The 13,884-nt window shown below is 47.8% G+C and overlaps 6 protein-coding genes and 1 non-coding gene across 7 annotated transcripts; 3 read left to right on the top strand and 4 right to left on the bottom strand.

Moving 5' to 3' along the window:
* Positions 1-393: 393 nt before the first annotated feature.
* On the bottom strand, positions 394-1,746 carry BO79DRAFT_192733 (uncharacterized protein; the record flags this gene model as incomplete). Its single annotated transcript, XM_025680917.1, has 1 exon — positions 394-1,746. One exon carries the CDS (start codon positions 1,744-1,746, stop codon positions 394-396), a length of 1,353 nt encoding a protein of 450 aa, XP_025541120.1.
* A 319-nt stretch (positions 1,747-2,065) lies between these two features.
* BO79DRAFT_262987 (HET domain-containing protein) lies at positions 2,066-4,107 on the bottom strand (the record flags this gene model as incomplete). The annotated part of the gene is made up of 2 exons (XM_025686623.1): positions 2,066-3,654; positions 3,708-4,107. The coding sequence occupies 2 exons, from the start codon at positions 4,105-4,107 to the stop codon at positions 2,066-2,068; spliced, it is 1,989 nt and encodes a 662-aa protein (XP_025541121.1).
* Positions 4,108-4,758: 651 nt separating this feature from the next.
* BO79DRAFT_262990 (uncharacterized protein) lies at positions 4,759-6,028 on the bottom strand (the record flags this gene model as incomplete). The annotated part of the gene is made up of 1 exon (XM_025686624.1): positions 4,759-6,028. One exon carries the CDS (start codon positions 6,026-6,028, stop codon positions 4,793-4,795), a length of 1,236 nt encoding a protein of 411 aa, XP_025541122.1. The 3' UTR covers positions 4,759-4,792.
* A 961-nt stretch (positions 6,029-6,989) lies between these two features.
* Positions 6,990-9,190, top strand: BO79DRAFT_263000 (uncharacterized protein). Its single transcript, XM_025686625.1, has 5 exons — positions 6,990-7,182; positions 7,226-7,561; positions 7,684-8,494; positions 8,627-8,737; positions 8,801-9,190. The coding sequence occupies exons 1-5, from the start codon at positions 7,120-7,122 to the stop codon at positions 9,073-9,075; spliced, it is 1,596 nt and encodes a 531-aa protein (XP_025541123.1). The 5' UTR covers positions 6,990-7,119; the 3' UTR covers positions 9,076-9,190.
* A 221-nt stretch (positions 9,191-9,411) lies between these two features.
* Positions 9,412-9,536, top strand: BO79DRAFT_t99. Its single transcript has one exon. It is a non-coding gene; the product is annotated as a tRNA-Leu (tRNA).
* A 519-nt stretch (positions 9,537-10,055) lies between these two features.
* On the bottom strand, positions 10,056-11,499 carry BO79DRAFT_263015 (aurora family serine/threonine-protein kinase; the record flags this gene model as incomplete). The annotated part of the gene is made up of 2 exons (XM_025686626.1): positions 10,056-11,345; positions 11,407-11,499. The coding sequence occupies 2 exons, from the start codon at positions 11,497-11,499 to the stop codon at positions 10,056-10,058; spliced, it is 1,383 nt and encodes a 460-aa protein (XP_025541124.1).
* Positions 11,500-11,816: 317 nt separating this feature from the next.
* Positions 11,817-12,392, top strand: BO79DRAFT_7551 (uncharacterized protein). Its single transcript, XM_025689703.1, has one exon. It carries the CDS (start codon positions 11,967-11,969, stop codon positions 12,318-12,320), a length of 354 nt encoding a protein of 117 aa, XP_025541125.1. The 5' UTR covers positions 11,817-11,966; the 3' UTR covers positions 12,321-12,392.
* Positions 12,393-13,884: the final 1,492 nt, after the last annotated feature.

Raw genomic sequence — 13,884 nt, forward strand, 5'->3', positions numbered from 1 at the left:
AAGTGTGGTACTTACTTGACGAGCTTCATAGGTAGCGGAGTACTTATGTTTACCTGAATGTTGTTTCGTTCCATGTTCAGATCAAGTATTAGTTATGTCCTTGGATTTGTGCATGTCTTCTTTGTCGAAATATCATTATTCTTGTGTCATTACGCTACGGCATAGAGAACAATACATACAAAGGCCTCCTTTGAACCTCACTAGCCCACTCCCATAAGAATCAAGAGCTTGTATACCACGATTAACCATGCTGGCAATTCTTCAATCCAGATAACGATACGGCGACGATGTATCTACCTAATCCCATTCCCAACTCAATACTGCCTAGAAACATAGGTTTTGTTTGTAGAACACCTTTTCCCATTCCATGATTATAGTATACCTTGATTTAATTCATGCAACCTGCTCGAAATACTTCATAAACTCCACATCCCTCATCAGAGCCTCATATTCCTTCTCCGGCGCTTGCACAAAGACCTCAAACACTCTCGCATCTCCCTCAGATAAATCCGGCAGGATTATTGCGCACGCCCCCGGCACCCCCGCCTGCACCCGAAATGCCACGGGCCTTGCTGCCGCTCCCAGATCATACTTGGCTGCGCTCCCTGCATACCAGGTGTTCATGAACAGATCCATGCCTGCAAAGTCCGCGTTCGGGATAAGCATCTCCGTGTCGGCGAGTGAGGTCTGCAGCGCCGTGAGATGTTCAATCTTAGATATGTCAACGGCGTGGATAGATTGGCGGATCTTGGTAGCTGCTGCGGCAAGGCTGCGGTCCCCTTCGGAGATGAGTGTGGTGGCGGGCACTGGTCCAGCGAGGGTACCGATTACGGCGTTGCCGAAGTACTGGGGTGATGTTTTGTGCTCTGGGTCGCGGGATCGGACGTCGATGGGGTGGACGAATCGGGTTGGAGTGTTGGCTTGGTCAGGGTGAATATGTAGGCGGGCCCGGGTTAGTGCCCTCCATAGGAGGGCGGAGATGCAGTCGTAGGAGGTTATATATTCCACCTGGTCTAAATATGGGGCACATTGAGTTTTAAACTGTTGGATGGTGGGCTCTGTGATGCGGTAGATGCCGGCGCGAGTTTGGGGTGGTGGCTTGAATTGAAACTTGCTCTTCTCGATGATGTGGAACAGGGGGAGTTGAGCGAGTCGATCTTGCTGCGAAATTGTGGTATCCAGGGTAGGAGCATTGTAAGGATCTCTTTTCAGGTCTGGAGTGTAGGTGGGCATGTCCAGGCCTTCCTGATGTGCTTTGCTGCTCTGACAGACGAGCGAGATGAAAGTGCTGAGAGATACCCAGTCCCCGGCTGCGTGGTCCACTCGAAACCCTACGGCCAGACCCCCTTCAATGAGATTGATTTGCATTAAGCAGACTGGGTGCTTCGCGATTGGATCTTTTGGTAGAAATTGAGTCAAATCTAGTTTGCTGGGAGAGAACGAGTGCCGAGCCAAGTCATGGAAAGGCTCGCACTCGGTGCCTGTGTATCGGCGTACGTTGACTTCCACCGCGCTGTCAGTGGAGGTCACGATGCAAAGCCTTCCGGATTTGTTGAATTCAAGGTGACCTGCCATAAATGGTAGTTGGCGAGTTGCGTGCTTCACTCCCTCCAATAAGGAGGAAACCACACTCTCTGGGTCAACAGTGGCCTGGAGATCATAGAAGAGGACGGCTTTCACAGTCTTGGTGAAGCCTCCTTTGTCAAGATCTGACAATTCATATTCCCATTTCCTCGTGTCTTCCATTATTTTATTCGCAAGTTGGATGTCTAATTTAGTGCGAATATAGTAAATTGCGAGTAAATGAAAACAGTTGCTCCGGACGCATCCATAGTTGTTAAGTATGGGTGTCGTCGCCGTCGGGAACCCGAAGTGGTCAAGCCCCGGGACGCCTAAAAAGGCCCGATTGGGAGCCCGACCGGGCGGTTACTCGCTCAGTGTTTCATCTTTGCCCCTACACAATTCCTTCGACAAACCATTACTTATATCACTTTTGACACTGTTCACATTGAACCAGCCACTGTCAGTGCCATAGCCACGTCCTTGACGATAAAATGGGATATGATCAGATGATAACAACAGGCTGCCGGGTCGATCCAAACAATGTATCAGGATCAAAGTCACCCCAGAGCTTCAACAACGGGATATCAAACCTGCCAACCCGGCGGAAGCACTGGGTCTCATGCTTCTCCTGACATGGTACAACTATTAAGCCTTGGATAACATGGTATGTCTTCCGGGAAGACCGCAGCGGAATAGCATAAGCCTGCTGCATTCCTTCCGACTCGATTTCTTGCAAACTATCTGGGTAGCATTTACCCAGTAATGTGCCCGGATGTAGTTCCTTCGACTTGTCTGAATCTCCCTGGCTGGTAGCATAAAATTTCCCCTGTGAGGGGTGCCAAATAATATTCTTCATCGAGGCGTTCAGTTGCAACCGTCCGTCTGTAACCTCACCGTACGGCATCTTCTCATTCGCCAAGGTAACTTGGCAATCGACAACCTCACATTCCGGTACATCTTCTCTCCAGAAATGCATAGTATTCGCACGCAGCACCTTGCCGTTTACTGCGGCCCAGGACCAAGACGGGGCGCGATAGCTCTCGGGTCGAGCATGTAGTGGTGGATCAGCTTCCCAAAGGAGGTCTTCGAGGAGGTTATGTTTCCACAATCCAGCGAGGTACTGGCTATGAGTCCAGGTGCGATGAAATGTTTCTGCAATGCCGTAGAATGCGATGAGACGATCGCGAAACTGTGTGATATCGCGCGCTGTGTATTCCGCCAGGACCGAGGCCCACGTATTTTCAATCGTAATCGCAGAACTCTCTTCGTACGTGAGGGGAGCCCAGTCCCCCTCTTCTGGCTCCATCATTGTGCTCGGTAGGCGCGTGTCTGCATTCCATGCTGCAATGTTGGAGTTTCCGATGTTAAGGTAGTGTGATTGACATTGAAACCGCACGGTTCGAGTTGTGAAGATCAAAGCACGCTGGGTAAGAAGCTTCTCCTCGTAACACCAGGCTCGAGTATCTATTGGTTCACGAGGATCAATTGTGCCCTCCCTGATCCACATCGTGCCGATGCGGTTACCGTCGCAGCGGAAAGGTAGCGAAACTGCTTTGGGTGGGGGTTCACGGTCTTGCAAGAATCCTTGGCTGACTTGGGATGCGCTGGCCGCGACGATAGTCACGAATGCGTTTTGGAAGGTTTTGCGGATTTGCGGGATCTCGCGACTTTTATCCTCCTTGGAGTCTTGGATGATGCACAGGCTGTCGACCCAGAGAAAGCGGATCCCGAGTTGTTGAGTGCAGTGGATCGCATCTTTGATTGTTTGAGGGAGTGAATGGACTGGGATCTCTTGACAATATGACTGGAGATTGTGAGTTTGCATTCGATGTGGCTGGGCCTCTCCCCAGCGGTAACTCAGAGCTGTGTATTTCCCTGGCGCTCCCTCTTGAGTGATATGAAGTTTTGGATGCTCCGGATCCAAACAATCGACTACTCGAGTCGGCAGATAAAGGGTCTCTCGATGATGACACTGGTCATGTCCCCCAGTCGTGCACTCGCTGATAAGCTCAGCAGCATGAGCATATGTAGCAGGGGAGTTGACCTGCCAAATGACCTCGCGTGTCGGGATATATTCCGCAGCATTATCGCCTGCGACAATTAGCTACACTACTCCGGTACAATTACTGACAGATTGAACAAACCATTCACTGTGTGTACCTCGAATGTTTGACTCCAAATGTCATTCAACGAGAGGGCCAGAAGGGTACGTTGTTCTTGCCCTGACCTCATGCGGAATCTCACAGCTATTGTATACTCTGCCTCAGCATGAAGAGGGCCATCTGTCCCAACCTGAGCTGGAATCTGCTTGTTGAGAAACTGACACCATTTACACCCCTCTTTGGCAGAGGTGGCAATTTCTCCCAGACTCACCTTGTAGGAGAAGCCCGACACGTGAGGTTGAAACTGAGCCTTCCAGGCAACCTGGAAACCGTTTCTGGAAAATAGGCTATTCCAGCAACGCTGGCAGACAGAAGGATGCGACGTCATGCCACGAAAAGCATTGAAGAAACGGACTATTGACGGGGGTATGAGTCCACACATTGATTGTGACGGAATATGCTTGTTGCGGAAAAAGGATATCACGGCCAAGATCTAGCCTAGAATTAGTAATATCAAAGTGCAGACCGTTCAGAATAATGTTTCCTGGGTATTATCGATATTAATGATCTGTAAACCACAGCAAGGTTACGAAGATGTGATTGTGATTGCCCAACTCTTAACTTAGAGGCCTAACTGTCACGTGAAACTATACTCCTCTCGTATGCAGGCTAGAAGAATACGACCCTAATGCAGAGCAAGGTTGGTTTTCAGCCTTGCACGAAAAGGATGATCGATAGAATGTGTCCAGTTCCCTGGGTTGTTTCAGCCGGGACAATGTGATTTGGATAAGTGCTTAACAGTGGAAATGACTTGGCGCTGGGAAGCATACATCGGACACCGAAAAGTGGGCCTCTGCCTCGTTTACCCGATGTTGACATGAACTCAACATCTTATTGGGAGAATGACTGTACTATCAGCCGTCCGATGCATGAAAATGGGTCAGCTCAAAAAGCTGTGATGTGTTGAGAGTGGAGCAACTCAACAAGCCTTTTGCTCGAATGCCATGACTGGAAAATCTAAGATCACTGGGGGAAATGTTGTCAAATATCACAATCTATTATCACAGGAACAACTACTTTATCTTGCAAACGCCAAGATTCAACAAATGGGAGAAAACCAATACACATCATCGTTGCAAACCTCTTTTCTTCTCATCCAATATCACTCGCCTCTCTTCATTGTCCGTAAGCGCCCACCATTTCTCCTCCCAATCCCTCAGCTTGCCAGGAAAGAACTCCGTCAGGAGTGCTCTTCCGAATCCCTTATACCCCAGCTCCAGCTCCATAAGCGAGTACATCACTTTGTACTCGGCGAAGATTGAAGGCGAACCCTGTGAGCTTTCGCTCAATTCGATTGGAATGCCCAGCATCTCAGGGAACCGCGGTGCCCCAGCGACAATGAGATTCTGGATCATGCCCAGCCCCCCAACGCCGACCAGATACCAGGTATGACTTTCGATGGCTTGGCTAGTAATCAAGAGAACGAGCCAGAGAATGGCAAGAAATGTAATCAGAAATCGTGTCGTGTTACATGACTCGATCATTCGGGATATAGATCGACGGTTCGAGGTCGCTGCTCCTGAGTGTCGAACCTCAGCCCCCGCCAGGTCCTCCAAATCCAGTCCATCGGGATGGCCTCCATGCACAATCACCACATGGGTGGATCCGTTCCCCAACGTCAATGCCACGTCTTTCCCTGACCCTCTGCGACACGCCCATTTCTCTTTCCGCCAGCCCGGCAATGCCCCCGCGGCATATGCCAGGACGGTCCCGCTGACCGTCACCAAGAAGACTCGCCAGTCCCCGTAGATCCCGAATGGGACAGAACTGATGGCAATCTGAATGAGTGAGACCAGCAGTCCTGTCCACCAAACCCAGTCATGGCCAGGACGCGCTAAAGAGTTCCCCTTAGTAGACCAGTGATAGACAGCCACACATAGAGCCACTTCTGGCTGCCGACCCCCCGGAAGCAAGCCCGGAACCTTCTTCTCTTCGTCACTGTTCTGACTCGGATGCTCTTCCAATCGCTCACGCACCGCACTCGGCATCCAATGCTCATAGTCCTGAAACACCCGACCGAGCACCCATGATCGATTCCAGCGACAGTAGCCAGACTTGAGATTAATCACCCGTAAATTAGTGATAGGAGTCTCAGGCATGAGCCGGCCATCGCCAGTGGCAGAGAGAAGGGCCGACACGGCGTATGCAACCCATCCGTAGGAGAATGCGACCGGGGTGAGAAATCCTCCCGATACGGCCCCCAAGGCTTGCTGAACAATGTCTCCACCGATAATTAGGAGGACTGTGAAGATGTCGGATGGCTCCTTCCACTGGTCCCGAAGGCTTTGAGCGGGGGACACCATGGTCGTTTGTGGTGGATGTAAGATGTATAATAAACTTTGAGACAAATTTCCGGGGCCATGGAGGCTATGGCCCGAGAGTTATAATAAACGGAACTAGAGTGCGCGCCGGTTCATGTTGGGCTTCGGGCTATCATGCAGGGCATCGGACTAGCTGGCGGTGGCTAATGGCTATGTAGGTACGGGTTGGGAGCGGGACTATCACACACCGCGGATCGACACAGCAGTGATACTGCTTCCTTGTTGAAGGCGCTTTAGCTTTTGAGCGGGCGATCTCTTTTAAGGCAAAGAAGGTGAAAAATTATTGTGATCCACGGATACGCAGACCTCACGATAGTGGAAAAAGCAAGCATGATGGCCGAAGCTAAATGGTGTTAAGCGAGGCTGAATTGGGCGGGGAGGACAACGCGCCGACAACAGCACGTCTACTAATTTACAGCCCGATCATGCGTACATACTGGGCTGTCAATAACCTAGTGTGGCTTGAGATATTTAGATCCCAGCTGAGCCGAACACAGCTTGAATGACATCCTGTGCGTCCCAGGAATAGGATGCGGGGCATCGGTCGGATATGCGCTTGGACCGGGTTGTGGATATCGATGAAGAATGGGGGATAAATGTCAAGAACGATGAAAGCCAAGGGTACGCAAGAAGGAGTGAAGGGTAAAGATGATGTAGATCTTGTTGTTTCTCGGTATGGCCCTTCGTATTATCCCCTCAACAGGCCAAGATATTTAATTTCCTATGAGATAATCCCATTAGCATTAAACGTGCTACTAACCTCGTTGTCATTCTAAACATACTGCTTTCTCCCCAACTAAACGCCTTCTGAACAAGATTCTGCATCTTCTGACCATTCAATGATTCTCTTCAATTAGCTTTTCTAGTCAGCAGTCACTTGACCTCTTCCCCCCTTTTGTCAGCTTTGCTCAATTTTACTTCCCCCTTCACCAACCATCCTCCACAACCGTCAACCAAGTCCTCGACCCACTGGGTTCTTTGTGTCCCTTGCTATTTTCATCTCATACTAACTCTCACATTGACTTGAAGCCTACGTGCCTTTTCGTCAAAGTTAGTTAATTCTTGTCATCACCATGCTAGACAAACTCCCCACGGAAATATTGAGTATAATACTGAGCTATGTGAGGATTGGAACTGTTTTTTTGGAAACCCTTTGACTTCGCATGCTAATCTTTAAAGGTAACTGGTCACAAAGACCTAAAGCAAGTATGTGAGGTGTGCACCCGCCTGCGGGACTGTGCTATACCCCGCCTTTATCGGTGCCTGGTCTTCAATGATCCGGAAGCGATATTGAAAGAGTTGGCTGCGGCTGTAAACTCAATTCCAAGAAGATACGCTTCGCATATACGAGACCTTGAATTGAGGGTTCCGATCCACCATCGAACATGCTATCACGAAATACATGATGACGCATTCGAACCCGAGGACTCGCTATCTGACTACTCTGAATCTATGGAACATGAACTAGAACGTGATATCGGAGATGGAATAGAAGTTAAATATGCAGATGGCGGGGTAAGTAAAATAATGCCATGATCTACTCTTTCAGTACTAGTCTGAACGCATACTAAATTCTATAGACGCCCGATGATAGTGAATCACTTGTTGATTTGATACATGCCTTGAATGATTTGCAGTTTGTCGATGATCAATTACAAAGTTTTCGGTGGAATCTTGGAATGTGCATTCCAAATATGATACTATCTTCTAATGAGTTCTCCCTTCTCAGAAAGCAGAAGAAGGTCAAATCTCTCATACTCCACACGGATGTTTATTGCAATAAAGATGTAGGCTCTGTTGATCTTGCGCAGTTCCAGGACCTGAGAAGCCTTTGCTGGAAGGGCCTGAACAAGTATAGAGACTTCGAGAGCATCAAAGACTGTATCAAAGCTCATGGTCATCAACTACTTTCGCTCACCCTAGATCTTGACAATTGGGATCGTGCAAAAGGTCTTTGGACTGACGAGTTTCGCCGACAGAGCGACGAAGAAATGCCAGACAACTTTTTTGTTCACAGGATTATGAACGCTAAGGTTGGAAATGAAAGAACAATCATGCAGTCGCTCGAATACCTTGACTTGTCGGCTATCTCGTTTGAGCATGCCGACGTCGAGATGCCGTTTTTGTTCGGTACTGAGAGCCTGAAAACCTTGAAACTGCGGAAATGTAAAGGATCACTTAAGTGGCTAGAACTGGTATCAAGCTATGGGAAGTTGACGGAGCTTAAATACTTCGAGCTTGTTCTTACCAACAGCGGGCCTATAACTACAACCAAGGCAATCTGCAACTTTATTCATAGAGCTCCGAAATTACAGACTCTCTGTCTCATGGTCTGCAAACCTATCAGTTGGGAAACTCTTATAAGCACAGTTCGCCGTTGTGGCTCTTTGACACGTCTCGTCATGCATAGTTTAGCGGACGAACGTGTCCCAATACTCGGTGGCGAAGGCATGCCTTGGCCTTCGGGTCTGGAACAATTATTACAGGACAAACAGTTGGCCTGTTTTGGATCCTCTACACCACCTACTGAACTAGTATGTGCATACTGTGATCGAATGTCCTGTAGCTACCACTAACCAGAGCACAAGGGCAATCAGTTACAAGGCTTGCAGACTCGACCTTCATGCAAGCTTCTACACATCAGAGCTACTGGAACGGCTATGGTGAATATGCATTTCTTGTCTTACTGTGGTAAGTGCACTTCAAAAACCAATGTTTATGGTTACAAAGGGACAAAGACTTACACCGAGACAGACCCATTGTACCACCCCTTTGGCATAAACAAGTTTGCGGAGTGGGCATTCAGTGCTGACGGTCTGCCCGACCTTACCGTACTTGCTTGGGGGGATTTCTCTCACGAAGGCCACTTTTCACAGTACAATCGCCTCTACTGTAGATCCAAGACTGGCTATCGACGGTTGAACGCATCTGACATATCGCTTTGGGATCTCGTCAATGATAACATGGACCTGCTGGCCGCCTGCCCATATACGGATACCAATGATCTGACAAGCTACGACTTCATGTAGCTATTTTCTGTTTCAGGTGCTCGTCAAATAACATATGACTTGACCTCGTTCTATTGCATGACCTACAGTTCAATTAAAGCTCCTTCAACCCTAGCTACAAAATGGAAATTGCCCCCCTTTTCTTACATCATCAGCCCAATACAAGCATTTGACCTACACTAGTACAACAAACCGTCAATCACTATTGATACACCATTCAAAAAAGAGACCTTCCAACCTAAACAGCAAACAATATAGCAGCAAGGTTCGCGTCGGCTAACCACTACCTGCGGATATATCCGAGCCTAATAACCAGATGTGCTACAAAGCAAATAAGATATATCCGTAGACAATGCTGGTAAGATGGCCGAGTGGTTAAGGCGAGCGGCTTAAGAGAGTTGTTTCCGAATTTTACTTATTCGGTTACGATTTAAAACTCCGCTTGACGAAAGTCAGCCTGGGTTCGAACCCCAGTCTTACCATTTGTTTTTCCTACTTGAATATTTTTTTTCCTTTTTTTCTTTCTTTCTTTCTTTCTTTCTTTCTTTCTTCTACAGATTTACATCCATGAATTATTTTGAAGGTGGAAAGGGTTATTTCTGTATTGTATGAAAAGGACTTTATACGTTCTTAAAACTTTATTACCTTTACCACCCGGCTGGCTGTTGGGTGACTGCTTGTAACCGCCTTCTGTTCTGATGCATTGAAAGAGAGCGAATAAGTGATACAGAAGGAAGGCAATGTGGTGGTGTTTTTGTCCCTTAGTCCAGAGACATGCTCGATGTCAATATCAGGACTCGCTTGAGCCAAGATTGAGTACATTTATACGGTACTATATATGCTTACTAGTATGTGTAAAGAGACTGGGCATGGAGCAAGTGCCAGTGGCTGAAGATTAGAACAAATGTCCGGACTTGTCTAGTCCAGCTATCTATTATTATATAGTGGATTACTGCCAGCAGTATATGAGGCTTCTAACCCGAATGGGTATTATTATTAACTCAGGATTCTTGACCAGGTACATCTTCTTTCTTTTCCTCCTTTGTATGTCGGGAGCAGTACTTGATAATCCAAGGATGTTGTCGGACCTGTTCGAGAGTGATTCTTTTATCCGCATCAGTCACAAGAAGCTTAGAGATCGTTAGTATACTGCTGAACCATGAAAGAGAGAACGGTTGCTTTACCTTCCTGATAAGGTCCTTGGCTTCAAGACTCACAAAAGAAGGTATTACCATATCCGCTTTCATGATCCTTCTCTGCGTCATGACAGGTGTATCCTCAAACGGCGCGCTCCCAACCAAAAACTCATACAATAGAACCCCAAGGGACCATAAATCCACCTTCTGATCATACGGCTTATCGCACTTTTTCGGGTCAACCATTTCAGGAGGCAAGTAATCCAGCGTCCCGCATTTCGTAAGCCTGCGACCACTTGGTGCATGGACACTCCAGCCAAAATCCGACATCTTCAGCTCTCCATGAATCCCCACAAGAATATTCTCAGGCTTGATATCCCGATGGATGACATGCTTGCGATGTAAGTACTGCAAAGCATTCGTCATCTGCGCAATGTACTGCGCAGCCTTCCATTCCGGAAACCGATTCTCCTTTTGCAAGTGCTTGTATAGCTCTCCCTTTCCCGCAAATTCCAAAATCAGGATTATGCGTTTGCTGTCGTGGAAGTGTCCGAAAAGCCGAAGAATATTCGGATGGCGCAGATTACTCTGAATCTCGATCTCACGAGCCACTTGTTTCTCTACCCTCCCTTGTTGGATCTCATTCTTGTGAAGTACCTTCAAAGCACAAACAAACCCGCTGTCTCGTTTCCGAGCAAGATAGACTCGTCCGAACTTCCCTTTGCCCAGCGCTTTGCCGATTTCGAACATGCCTAGATGTAATAATCTGGGCATTGGTTGTTTGGTGAGCTTGGTGGAGTGTTGTTCGCGTTTCACTGCGGCGTTTGGTGCTTGGGATAGAACGGAGAGAGGATGGCGAGCTTGTGATGTAGATGATTGTCTTTCTTTCTGTCGGGGAGGTTGGGAGGGTGCGGAGCTTTGACGCGCGGGTTGGTTCTTGGAATTGGTAGTGATATCTAGGTCATCTTGATTTGCAGCATCATTTGTGTCTTGCGATACAACCGAGGCGAGAGGATGTCTCGTCTTCGATGGAGTTCGTTGGATGTTTGTTGACGCGGTCTCGGTAGAATTCGTGGTTGTAGTATTATGAGGAACAGCGTCGGACTTCTTGGGTCGTAGAACTCGGTTCACCGGCCGTGTATTCGAAGTTGCACTCTGCTTTCTGTCGTCAATTGTGGACTCATACTTGGCTAATGGTTGATTAGATGGAACGTACTTTGGCTTTCTGGTGAAGCTTCGCATTATCGTGAGCATTCTCATCGACAATGGCCATGTGCTTGAACCGAGTCTCAAGCGCGACGGTCACCATGGTTAGATCCTTTGCGGTGACTGTGCTTCTTTGTTGGACAAACCGACAAGAATTGATAGATTTGAGGCTCTTTGTGCATCATGAGCTATGCTGGGGAACTGGTAGAAAGCCGATGTGTAAGCATGTCATGCGAGCTACATCACGTTGCCGCGGTAACTAGTGAATCCATGTACCAGCAGCATCTTTGTCAAGTACGCAGTTGATGCAAACATCAAAAGTTGGTATCGTGAATAGCTTAGAATTCTACGAGGTATAGACAACTCTTCTAGGTCTTGATCTGCCCTATAAGTGTGGGACGGACTAATTATTTAGTAGCGCCGTGCCCCAACCTGTTCTAATCTGCTACCCCACAGCTCCACTCAGCCCGTCCAAATGAAAATGCATGACCCCAAACATTGCAAAATGCAGTGTAGAGGGGCATAAAACTACCGTAACAACATAACAGACGTCCTTCATCAACGAGCTATATGTCTCATCCTGAGTATCTCTTCACATACTGCAACGCCGCTCTAGTGACCACAACAACCAAAGCGTCAACCTCGCCACTCTCTATCCCAACAGAGATGCGCAAGAAGGGATCCGAGTCCTCTGCCATGGTGGAACTGGCCGATATTCGAGAAGCAGAGTACCCAGATCCAGCACCTTTCATGATAGGACAGCCTGCCCTCCTTGATAATTATAAAACAAACTCAAGGCATGCGTCCAGCCCTTCCTTGTTGTTCAACGTCCCGTCGATGAAATCAGTTGTCACCAAAGCTCCACCATGGCCCCAGCCGTATTGTCTATTGGGTGGGGTAAGCAACATCAGCAACATGAGATAGTGCGGATCTAAGATCATCCCTAGCATCTTAGTGGCTCAACAGATACCTAATGCGTGGTTCCCTGCGGATGCTGTTACGACAGACTGTGCCTTCGTCACCTCTGTGACATTCAAAGCGCCCCGAAATTTGAAGGAGCCAGTATGTTAATGACATTCTAGTTTGGCATAGACACGCCTTGATGGATTGCTCATCCAGTGCAGAGGGACCGTTGGCGTACGCACAACACGACTTTTAAGTCGGTTGGTCGCATCCTCAATGAGCTTGACAAGGTGGTTCGGGTTCACAGGGTAGCTTTCCAAACAGTAGGAAGAATTAATTGTCACCAAGGTCGACATTCCGTCTTCCGATGAAGCCTTGGTAATTGATCTCATCTTGTGACTTGAGAGAGTATATCTGCTGTCGTTCTAAAGGTCAATCTCTTAGGCTCTTTGGTGCGACATTATCGACGCGCGAGGAAATACTTGTGCCTCCTATTCATATACCTCTCGTAGCCCCTTGATCAAGATCTTGCATTACCATCACATAGATCTCCCATCACTACGGTCGCGTTTGTGCTGTGGTCCTGGATGGTGTGATTTATCGACCTTTCATCCAATTAAGTCATGGGTATTACTTCCCTCGCGTCTCTGAGACAGGCTCATTGGTGCAGATCTGCTTTGTCTTGAATGCCTGTGACACCTATAAACAAGCCTATAGATGTAATCCTCTCTTTCAGGCTGTTCTATGGGAATCAGGGGCTGGTTTGCCTATGGACAAGCAACTAAGAATAGTGATAATTGCAATATAAATATTTGGCACATGTGAATGGCTAAACTGTCAGCCATCAGCTTGTGTTATTGTTCGGATTCTGAAAGTGGTATCAAGTCTCCTACCGCATTCCAGACGTGAAATTCTATATGTGTTCATCGCTGAAGCAGATCCTCATGGTAGACCTTTGTAGTGTTCTCTTACGCATCAATCGGGATTGGTGCAGGGCCGTAACCCTGTTATTATGTTGTCAGTCCCCGTAACACATGATCACATATACTTGAGCTCCATGTGATGTACTAGTATGTAATCTCAGCTGCGATCCAGAGTGTGACTCGGCGTTCTTGCAGGCACATAGAAATAAAACGCGAGTGAGCAGCCAAGAATGAGTGATTAAGCTTGAGGTTACGGCGGTGTGTTGAGATTGAGAAAGCAATAGAAATATTGTGGCCGTTAGCTGCGGAGTATTTTGTAGGAAGCAGGGAAGCAGGTTTCAATCCTTATGGGATGGACAAGGCTGACGGTTGCACAATGGATGGGAAGAGCATGAGCCGTCAGCCCTTGCTTCGGGTAGTGACTGAATGCAAAAACCTATTTCTGTTGTAAGGTTGCGTGATCCAGTAATGTTCAACACAGGTGCGATGTGGCCAGGACAGTGTGATTAACAGCCTACTAGTATGAACCGATAGGGCGCAGTCGCCTAGGCCGTTCTAGTTGATCTGCTGTTTCAGGTAGTAGTGCTCTAAGCGAACCTTATCGGAGCTTTGGGACGGTGATGACATGTCACAGTCATTATGTTAATAGTAGCCATTGCCAA

This window comes from Aspergillus costaricaensis (assembly GCF_003184835.1).
Source record: "Aspergillus costaricaensis CBS 115574 unplaced genomic scaffold BO79scaffold_11, whole genome shotgun sequence".
In the NCBI taxonomy this organism is placed as follows: domain Eukaryota; kingdom Fungi; phylum Ascomycota; class Eurotiomycetes; order Eurotiales; family Aspergillaceae; genus Aspergillus; species Aspergillus costaricensis.

Bases quoted from the DNA above. Each gene is read 5' to 3' on its own strand.
- BO79DRAFT_263000 (XM_025686625.1), top strand. From the start codon at position 7,120: ATGCTAGACAAACTCCCCACGGAAATATTGAGTATAATACTGAGCTAT. The intron at 7,562-7,683 runs GTAAGTAAAATA...AATGATTTGCAG, and splicing joins TTAAATATGCAGATGGCGGG to TTTGTCGATGATCAATTACA. The intron at 8,495-8,626 runs GCATGCCTTGGC...ACCACTAACCAG, and splicing joins CCCAATACTCGGTGGCGAAG to AGCACAAGGGCAATCAGTTA.
- BO79DRAFT_7551 (XM_025689703.1), top strand. From the start codon at position 11,967: ATGTCTCATCCTGAGTATCTCTTCACATACTGCAACGCCGCTCTAGTG.